This window comes from Eriocheir sinensis, chromosome 25, assembly GCF_024679095.1.
Source record: "Eriocheir sinensis breed Jianghai 21 chromosome 25, ASM2467909v1, whole genome shotgun sequence".
NCBI lineage: Eukaryota > Metazoa > Arthropoda > Malacostraca > Decapoda > Varunidae > Eriocheir > Eriocheir sinensis.
The window spans coordinates 10239726-10250772 of record NC_066533.1 but is presented as its reverse complement, the minus strand read 5'-3'; the positions used below and the strand labels follow the sequence as shown (position 1 = coordinate 10250772).

The 11047-nt window shown below is 40.7% G+C and overlaps 1 protein-coding gene across 6 annotated transcripts in view; it reads right to left on the bottom strand.

Annotated features, from left to right (window-relative positions):
- The window catches only part of LOC127003336 (protein phosphatase 1 regulatory subunit 16A-like), a 42685-nt gene continuing 31638 nt past the window's right edge, over positions 1-11047 (bottom strand). For 5 of the 6 annotated variants that reach the window (XM_050869847.1, XM_050869848.1, XM_050869845.1 and 2 more), the window contains exons 2-11: positions 9160-10478; positions 8747-8963; positions 8379-8607; positions 8113-8238; positions 7731-7806; positions 7391-7479; positions 6844-6981; positions 5990-6342; positions 5110-5228; positions 1-4431 (exon numbers count right to left, since the gene is read on the bottom strand). In XM_050869847.1, the coding sequence (XP_050725804.1) occupies positions 3827-4431; positions 5110-5228; positions 5990-6342; positions 6844-6981; positions 7391-7479; positions 7731-7806; positions 8113-8238; positions 8379-8607; positions 8747-8963; positions 9160-9418 (2211 nt within the window). In that variant the 5' untranslated portion in view covers positions 9419-10478 and the 3' untranslated portion in view covers positions 1-3826. The remainder of the gene's footprint in view (positions 4432-5109; positions 5229-5989; positions 6343-6843; positions 6982-7390; positions 7480-7730; positions 7807-8112; positions 8239-8378; positions 8608-8746; positions 8964-9159; positions 10479-11047) is intronic. The other variant, XM_050869850.1, reaches the window with a different exon arrangement.

Here is an 11047-nt window from a genome sequence, read left to right as displayed (position 1 = left end):
AACCTGTAATGTTTATTAAAAATCAGTTTCATCTTATAATGTATGGAATGTTTGCATCAGGTAAGTGTAGTTAGTAGTGTTGCCAAGCACTATTTGCAACAGACATAGACTGCTGGCAACACTGCAGCACAACAATAGATAAATGTACTAGGCTTTACTTATATCTGGAGTTGTTAATAAATAAACATATTATCAATAGGTGATCCAATAGACTATTTACAGCCAACATACACATTCATAACATGAATAATATCTAAGTAAAGTCTTAATGAGATTTGTTAGTTAATTAAAATGGCAATTTCATGAAGTAGTCTCAGTACATGTACTACAGTCTCCTGTACACGAGTCAAAAGGATATAACTCTCAGGATACTACAGTCTTCTGTACACGAGTCAAAAGGATATAACTCTCAGGAGGGCTCTGTGGGAAGACTTTGTATCTGGAGTGTTAACTCTCTCCCTCTTATTTTTGCCCAAAGTGAACAATTCTGGTCCAACATTCTTACTCTGTTCTTTTAATAAGTGAGAGACATCTAGTCAGTGACCAAAGGAAGTATTCACTATCAATACCACTATGAAACAAAAATTCACTGCAATATACTTTACAATACTTCTGAATATATTGATAATCTGGACACGAAGCTTGGGGAATTTAAGACTGTTGACTATAAAAAATAATTTGATACTATGAGAAACGCTTGAGTCGTCTTGAGAGACAGGTCAATAGGTGAAGCATATGTTGTCTGGTTCATTTGCAAAGAGTAGCTCCATAAAAACTACCAAGAATAAATTCCTTCCTTGCACAAAATCGAGGGCAAATAAATACGTACTTTAATCTACCTACACCAGTCAGCATTGCACACAGTGGACTGCTATCACAGGAAAGTTCATATCTTCACACTGGCTACTTGTATTTTGTACCCACAGTGGTGATGGTCAGTTCTGGTCATCCAAAGGAACTTGACTAATTTAGTTTGTTGATCTCCATTTGATTGGATGTAGTACTTGGTATTTTGCCAATACAGTTTGACAAATTCTAGGGACTGGGTGGCATATTAGTAAGGCTGTAGTTCCTCATCCACAGTATAGTTTTCAGCTAGATATGGTTGTAAAGACATTGCTTTATAATATATGGGTGACCAGAAATAATCATGCAACACTCCCGGATAAAATACTTTATGCTGTGTGAACTCTGAACAACCACATACATACACACACATACACTAATAACTGGACGGAATCAGTTTCAACTTAATTAAAATTTTCTGCTTTCCTAACCTCTGGCTAGTGTTTAATATGACACTGTTAGTTTATCAACATCTGGACAAGTATAATATTTGAATTTCAGGTGCTAAAAAATGCCCATAATCATTTTATCACACACACGCACACACAAATAGGCAAATACATATTACGCTGATAAATGCTTTGTATACTACTATCTCTGCTCAAAATCTGTTATACATTAAAATAGGGGCACATGCAGTCCTAAAATATATGTTCCATAGCCACAAAAAAGTTATTTGCATTACCTGTTTATCTCTAGATACCCTACTTATAAAAATATTTGACAGTTATGAAATAAATTTTCATTACTGTATCATGAGATAAAATACAGAAACTGAAAACAGTTTAGCAATAAAACTAGTTAGGGGGCTGTGGTGGCAGTAAATCTTTTACCAGTTAGTCATGATGAATATCAGGAAAAAAAAAAACCCTAGAAAATTTATCTTCTGTATAAAACTCATCATTTGGCAACAGTTAATTTTCATACCTCAGCTCTGTTCTCTCGAGTAGCTTTGTTGTCTGACACGAGTGCTGATTGGAAGGGTGGGTACAAACTGGAGAACATGCTGAAGGTTGCTATGAAATGCTTGATAGGAACAAAAAGTTCATCCACCACATGCCCACCCTCTTTAGCAGGGAAAAATAGTAAAATTACCAAGTAACACCTGAATAGCTAACATTTTAAAATGATGGTTGGCACAGCTTTGCTACTTTTTTTGGAATGTGTGGCTTAAAATAAATCCCAGGACTAGTATGCAAGTAACATGTGACTTAAGACTATTAATGTATGTGTACACCCCTTAGGGAACGTAAGAAATGAAAGGATAAATAGAGAATACAGTGGAATGTGTGCTAGTTAAACCCTCAAGCCTTAAAGTTAGCATTTAAACTATGCCTTGATTCCATTACATTCCCCACTTGGGGCACATAAGTGTACCAACACTATCTTCCATTATTCTTTGTTTACAATAAAAATCATGTTTTTTGTTTCTCCTGAGCGCAACATTTACTTCTTTTTAAGTGCAAGAATATGATATATGAACAGAAGGGTGGTAAATCACATATAGTATATTTACAGTACTCAGCAGCCAATGGAATGTTACCAGCATCAACCAAACACACAATGAGTAACAAACTGCTTAAATTTTCAATGCCATATATTTTTTTTCCAGGTGTTGCCACTTGGTAGAATGGGTATCATCATCTTTGTATCAGAACAGAGAGAAGCTACGTCTTCAGTTAAGGTCAGTAATGAGTGCTTCTTGAGGCAAACCTATCAGAAACAATGAGAATCTCATTGCCTTCTACCTTAGAAGTAAAACTGTCAACATAATGTGAATCATAGGTCTTGTAACACTTTTAAAAATAGCACACTGCTGCTGTACTACTCATTTCCAAAATAGGAACAGTAAAGAATGACTAATTGTGCTTAAAAGTATCAAAGATTTTGTTATTACTGACACAACGGCAATAAGGAGCTAATGAATTTGATGCTGGTGCATTACTAGATGGAGCTTATGAATTTGATGCTGGTGCATTACTAGATGGATAGGGAAATCAAAAAGCCGTTTTGACTAAGAAATGATAGCTTTCCTTGCTTTGCCCCTGTCATAGCACCGAGACTGGAGGCAGACCAAGAAAGGTTTCCTCAGTCACCCACTTTGGAGCTGTCGTCTAGAGGTCAGTATTACCATAACTTTCCTTCTTTAGCACCCAGAAAAACATATCATTGTTGCAGCACCTGCTCTGCATAATTCTAATCAAAACTAGTCACATATCAATTTCATTTAGCACAAACAGATTGAGGCAAGTCATATCCATACAATTACAGGAAAAAACATTACACAATGTTTCATCACTAACTAAAATTTTGATTGTTAATCCCTTCACTCCGGCAATGCCGACAGCATCACCGTATGGAAAGGGTTAGTCCTCTTCCATTTCTTCTTAATCCTCTTCTATACCTCTTAAGAGGAAATGAAAGAGGAATAAGAGGAATTTAGAAGAGGATTGAGAGGTTTAGAAGAGGATTAATCTTCTTCCATTTTCTCTTGACCCTTTCCATACTATGATGCCGACGTCTGCATCACGGATGGAAATGGTTAAAGGTATACTATTTCTACATTACCTGTGAGTAAGATGTTAAAGGGCAAGACTGACCAGGCAACATATATAGTGAGCAAGAATATGAAGCTTAGGCATTGCAACACACGAGTAAGTTACATTTGCCCAAGTGAGAAACGAGAAGAGTAAATGAGCAAAAATTGACCAGAATGCACTGTAATCATGATGCACCATAACAAAGTTACACTTCCGTTGGCCTATATACTTCAACTCTGTGGTGTGTAGCGTAGATGGGACACACACATTTACATTCCTAAGAAAGTCAGGGTAGCATAATATCTGGTAAGGCAGCTCATACAGTGCCAATAGCAGTTTACCTTGCAAGTAAGCACCACCATAAAGCCTCAGGGTCATGCTACATTTTCTATTTGTACTGCTCTATGTCCTTGTGCCTCGTAACACACGCACAAACATTTTCACATCAAACTGCAGCAGGAGTGAGCATCAACGCCTCCAATCACCTCTGAGGGATTGCCACAGAATTTTCTTGGCGTCGCAGAGGGCGAGGCGGGTGGACGATAAGACACTGTGTCAACACGGACAGAAGAAGCAGAGAACTCAGACCCTCGTGGATGCGGCCGTGAGTCATAGTCAGATGTGGAAAGGGAGTAGGTGCTGGCGGTAGAGGAGGGAGGGGAGAGGGTGTAGGAACTCTGGGAGGCACGAGATAATGCTCTCTGTTTTTTCAGGTCAGCCAGAGTCCCAGGGGAGAATGGATTGACTGTAACTGTGACATGGATGTCAATCTTGCTGCCGCCCTCCCCACTGTGTGTCACCATTCCACTCCCGTTGCTGTTGTTGCTGCCCGCTGATATCACTTCTTGCCTTGAGCTGGAGGAGGTCCTGGGTGGGGGCACAGGAGGAGTGGCTAATCTGGGACCATCTGTGATGTCCTTTGACAGGTTTGGTTTTGTCTCCAAAGATGTCTCAGACTTGGTGGGACTACTGTTGCTGCTGCTGCTGTTGGAGGTAATGGAGTTGGATCTCACAGCCAAGTCTCTCTCCCTCTTAGGCAACACAGCTGAAAGCAAAATAGTTTACTGTATACGATGCATTCACTTGTAGATCCTTTCTTCATTTCAAATGCATTAAACTTAAAAAATCACTTATTTCTTATCAAGAAATTAAATCTGCCTCCATCTACACAAGTAATGCAACTCTCCTTGGTGTGTGTATTACTATTATTATGCCATATGCAGTACAACATTGTTCTGCACAAACTACTGGTAGGAATAGAAGTAGATAAAACACATTTCAGGAGAATATATTAACAAGGGCATAACCCAAGCATACTGCCTCTCCTATCCAACAGTAGTGCTGTTGCACGTTTGCTGTGGTGCCAGAAGCACCAACTTGACTCTGGCATCTAAACAGACTTTGTAGTAACACTGCACCTGGTTGGTTGGCCTCAGCTCTCAACCTGATAGGCTGACTTCCTCTCTTGTGGAGGCGACAGTTACTCGCACATGTTCTCAGTGTTGCATGTTTTTCTTAGCTCATCTCTTACATAAGAGACAATTTTACTCAACACCATTAAATGCAGAAGTGATAATAGTTTCCAAAATTGCTTGCCACAATTTGGTAAAACAGAAAAGTGACAAAAATAATGATGAGTACAAGTGAAACAACAGGTCTGGAATGACTTCCACAGCCTGCATCTCTGCCACCTCTCAACAACATCTGCGGTGGGGATATTTACCTGTAGGTATGATGGCCTTACATCTCTCCTCTTCACTGCTAACTGTAGTGTTTTCCTTCTCCTTTTCCCTCTGCTCCTTCTTAAGTTCTTTTTCCTCTTCATTCACCTTGAATTTATCTCTGTAAATAAAAGTTTGGTCAGGAACTATACAATTCCTCTCAGGCAAGAACTTTCTTAGACAATTTTAAAAAACAAAATTTTCAGTTATTTTCTTCCTCAAATAAGACAGCCTAAGGGACTTTTAAGTTTTTAAGTGTTATACAGGGCAGCACTATATCCTGTTCCTGTGGAATACTACATGGTGAGTGATGCTTTCTGAAAACTGGTATATACTCATATGGAATTTCAAATCATTTGAATGAAATACCCTCTGGCATACAGCTCTTTTAGAGAGGCCAAGGAGAGAATAGTTACGTCTTGCCCTCTGCTCCAGCCAGAGGAACAGACTTGTTAGTGCTGCCCACTACTTAATGGAGTATGAAAAGCTTCCCAGTGGAATGATGCATACAAATTGTAGAACAAACCATACTATGTATCCCATTTGTTGGTAGGCTCCAATGGAATAATGAAAGTGATACAGAACTCGTAGCTATAGTCCGACACAAATATGGTCAGTTTGGGTTTGGGTGGGGCCCAGCTTTTCATAGCACTGCTGCATCACCTCCAAAACATCACTCTCTCCCTCATATGTCATCTATGTACTCTTTGAAATTGTGTGTCGTATATTCTGTACACATTAAATAAGATTTGGAAGTGCTATAGCCAGGGAATCCCCTGAGAAGGCCCCGCTCAAACTGGCTTCATAGCAGAGTCGGACTATAGCAAAGTTTTCTCTCTAGAGGAGTTTCTGGCGAGCTCTCAAACTATCTGGAACACCTACTTGGCACTGGTGGTGGTGTTACTGTTAGTGGGTGAACTCCTGTTGCTGGTGGAGGTGGCAGAAGTTGAACTCCTGTTGCTGCTGCTCTTACTGGGTGGACTCCTGTTACTGCTGGTCTTACTGGGTGGACTCCTGTTGCTGTTCCTCTTTGTGGCTGGACTGCTATTGTTGTTGCTGCTGTTTCTGTTGCTGGAGGTGGTTGTGGTTACCATCTTGTTGGTGGGGCTGCTCTTGGTGACAGTGGTGATGGTGGAGTTGTCAGCAATCACTGAAGGGAAGGATGTCATAGGAGACCCTTCACCCTCCTTTACTGGACGCAAGGCACCCAGAGCTGGGGAGTCCTCCTGAAAAGGCTGTGTAAGTCATGACATGCCCCACATCAGCTTTGGTTTGATATAGCCAATGTAAGAGATAACAGAATGGTGAAAGCGAGCAAAAACAAGCCATAAGGTGGCGAGATATGACTAAAATGTGTATGCAAGCATGGAATAGAGGTGAAGGAGTTGGCAGAACAAATTAATTGGGGAGCACACCCTTCGTATCTACAAAACTATTATTTGCCACAGGCCATAATGGGCTGTGGGATAGGATTTAATGAAAATGATTATATTTAAAGACATTGTGTGAGACTGGACAGCAACAAAGCCCATTTCATTTAAACCTTTAATTTTTCTCTTCTTAATGATATGTGGGTTTTCAGTTCATTTTTTAACACAAGTCATTCTGATACCCCACCTTGAGTCTACAGTTCAAACTTGCCTCTCCTCTATCCGTCAGTGCTTAAGAGAAAAGATAATTGAGAACCATTTGAATAAAGGATTTGACCAAGTGCAACAACAGTATTCAGTCCTCACCAATGGCTTCTTTTTGTTTTCCAGCTGCAGCCGTATCCTCGCCTCCTCCTGCGCTTCCTTCTTTGGTGTCAACGTCTTCTCTCGGATGGATGTGCGGCGAACAGACTGTGTGCGTGTGTTGGAGTGCGCACGCCGGATCTGTACAGGGAAACAAAAATTATCATCCAAATTTTGCTGCTAAGTATTGTTGAAGGGGAAGTCAGTGGATTAATTTTAGATCAGTAAGAAACACTACAAACACACACACATAAGCTCTAAACAAATACAGAATTCAGTCCCAAGTCAATTGTTTTTAAGGGGGAAAGGAAGGGTCAGAAATAGAGGAAGGATTAACACTGGGTCGAGAAAGATGGAGGAGGGTCACTGCAAGTCCGACTTGTAGAATGAGAGAAGATGGATTATAAACGAAGAAAAAGAAGAAGGAAATGTTAGAAGAAACTTGAATTGTCATGCCCAGTTAATCTTATATAAAGATTACTATAAGTCACCTACACAGTGCTTAATTCGTCATCCACCACCTGGTAATTAGACTACCACCCAGACTCACCCTCCTTGTGTGGTCGTGCAGCCTCTTGGTCTCTAGTTCGTTGATAAGCTGCATGATCCTGTCACGCAGCTCAGCATCCTCACAGATGTCTGGAGAGAAACAATTTATATCAACACTAAGTTGCACACAATTTCAGAGAGTTCATGTAGTGTAGCTGCAATTTGGAAGTAGATGGAGAGGCATGTTATTATGTATGTAATGCAAGATGAAAGATTGGTATAGGAGAAGAGTAAGGCATTTAATTAGGCAGGTTTGTGAATAGAAAGGAAATGCATCTGATTATCAGGTATTTTTGTTAGTCCTGGCTGTTAGTAATAGTACTTGCTGAAAGATGTCTCACCATACGGGGTCTCCTGGTTCTTTGTGCGGGCATGAAGGTTGGCTCCATTCTGCACCAGCATCTCCAGGACATCAGGCTAGAAAAATGTCAGTTTGCTGAATAAAGTAATAAACATTTCATATCCAAAGAACAGAAATCTTTCCTTCATCCTAAAACTCTTCCTAGCCATTCTGAAACCTTGAATTATCTTTACTGTCTAAACCTAAATCATGAAAAACCTAATTTCCTACAGAAGCAAAGTAACAAACCAAAATCTTAGTATAAAAAGATACCCTGGAGTATCTACAGGTAAGGTCCTAAAGGCCTGAAAAGTTATAAAAATTGCTCAATCATTACAATATTCAGTCTGACCCCACAAAACTGACTGTCTTCCAGAACTTACATGACCCCAGCAGGCAGCAGCATGCAGGGGAGACCAATCGTCATGGTCTCTCGCCTCCGTGGGCACATTCTGGCCCAGCAGGTACTCCACCACACGCACATATCCATTGGCAGCTGCGATGTGGAGCTGTGAAGAGAAAACAGTGTATCAATATCTATCACCATCAGTAACCCCGAGGCCAGTACTCACTACCCACTGGTTGCACACATTAACAGGAGCCAAGTAAGATTTAAGCAGTACATGAAAAAGAGAAAATGGATACTCACTGGTGTGGCCCCTTGATGGTCCCTGAACATGAGGCTCTGGCCCTTGCTCTTCATGTTCTTGAGGTGGTTCAGCATGTGCGTCTCTGTGGCAGAGCGCGTCTCATCAATGAGTGTCTGAGTCACACCTCGACTGGCCATCTCCCCCTCTATGTAGTCCAACGTGGCATCGTCTTCACAGATGTCGTATGGCATGTTGCCATCTGCATTTACTGCCAGTAGGTTGGCACCTCTGAGGAATGGACATGGAATGAGGAACTTGGGACACATGAGGTTATGAATATCAGTATTAATTCATCTGACTCCATGACCCATAGTATATCAAAACTAGGTAAATACAGGCCCACACACAGTACAGCCACTCCACTCACTTGGCAATCAGGAACTTGGCAAGGTGAAGGTGTCCACAGGTGGCCGCGGCGTGCAAGGGCGTCCACTTCTCCGAGTCCTGAGCATTGACGTCAGCGTTGTGCTGCACTAGGAGCCGCATCATCTCCTCAGAGTCGTCGATGCAGCACTGGTGGAGGGCCGTCAGGCCATCCTCATTGGTGGAGTCTGGGTCCACACCAGCCTCCAGCAGGGCTTTCACTGCAACACAAACAAAGATATAGATACAGATAAACATATACATCAATGAAACATATATACTAATTATTAATAATAAAAAAATATCAATACTGATTATTATAACAAAAATATTAGCCATAAAGTGAGTAAATGTATGAAGTTTTAACAAATTAATCAACAATTAAACAGTAGACTCATTATCACGTCTAATTTGTACCTTCTTCAATGTCATTCCTTGCAGCAGCCTCAAGGAGCATCACCGAGCTCACAAACAGGACATTCTTTTTATTCTCTCGCCTCCTCTTCTGAGCCTCATTCAGCGCCGTCTTCTCCCTCTTGCTGCCGGTAACCTCTCTCTCCTTCTGCGACCACTTCTTCATCTGCTGCATGCGTCGTCTTCGGGCCAACTTGAGCCTCTCCTGCGTAGACAGCTTCTCGATGTACGCCATCTCGGCAATCAGTTCACTGTGCTCCATGGTGGTGGTTGTTAGTGGCGATGATGATGATGTTGGTGAGAAGGTGGGTAAGTGGTTGGTAGATGAGGAAAGGACAGTGGGTAGTAGTGGTCAAGGAAAGGTGAAGAAGGTAGAGGAAGTTAATGATATATATATGGGTAGACAGATGGGTTGTCCTCCCTTGTGGCTGAGGAAAGGTGAGGGTAGAGGTAGTGGTAGAGGAAGCTGACAATCAAGGTGTTAATGGGCTGATAGGCAGGTAATAGCATTTGAGAAAATGTGAAGAAGATAATAGTTGTAATGGAAATTGATGATTTAGGCGATGGAAATAATGAAGATGTTGGAGAAGGCAGTGCTATTAATGGGAATATAAGTGAGGGAGAAGTGGCTGAGTGTTAAGATGAAAGTGAGGTTTTTGAGGAGAGTACTAGAGATTTTTTGTGTGGTGGCAGTGATGCTCAGGGTAATGTTAGTGGCAGGAGGAGGTTGGTGAAGATAGTGGTAATAGTAGAGGAATGGAAACAGTGGTCACAGGTCCTTGGAGATCAACAGTTTCTTGCAGAATGCACTTGTTGCATTACAGAATGTGAAGTAGAGAGCAAAGAGCTTGATGCTTGGGATTCATTCACCATTACAGCCAATCCTTCAGGTCTCCCAGTAGTGAGTTCACTCCTCCCTGGGGTCAACATGTCACAGGTTCATTTGCTTCACAGTAACACATCACAACCACGAAGATGATGCCACTACTACTACTAATCCAACTTCAGTCATTAAGTAGTCCAGTCTGGTCACTGGGCACTCCTCATTCATAGTCCAAATTTTGCTTCACCCACACCACCCCATCATGCAAGATTCAAGACACTCCACACATAGGTACACAAGTTCAGGATGCTACGCAACACAGGTAGCACCAGTTTTCAATGCTACACATATGCAAGCACCACACATCTCCACTGTCAGCCTCTTATGGGAGCTTTATATGTACCACTCTGAGTTTTAAGCTTGTGTTGGAGCATTTTCTTCGTCGTTTTGTGCTGTTTATTTCCTGTTTATTATCCTTGTGTAACAACCTTTCCCTTTCCTGTAAAAATAAACAGATATTAATCGTTAAACATACTATACAACTAAAACAACAAAGAAAATCTTAAAGGAATGAACACTTGACTAGTCTATTCAAACAGTATAAAAATATTCAAATACAATTAATTCCTGAACACACAAATATTTCCCTTAAAAAAGTAAGATATGCCAATGGTGTTTAATTTACTGTCCCTTTAGTTGGGTGTATTGCTGGTAAGGATTCATCACTCTAGCTGTATGTAAATAACAAAGCAAAATATATAAAGGATTTGATTTTAGTATAACTCTTCCATCCTCCTATACAACTGTGCATAACAAAGCAAACCATAATTGATTTGATGTTGATATTGCTTTTCCATCCTCCTAACTGCCAACAACAAAGCAGTAGGCTATATATTATGGAAGAGCTGATATTGGTATATTACTTTTCCCTCCTCCTGTAGTGATGTAAAACACAAAGCAAAATATATGAAAGATTTGATGGTATTATTTTTCTATACTCCTAATTGTAAATAACAAAGCAAAATATATGAGATTTGATGATGCATTACTTTTTCATCCTCCTCACTT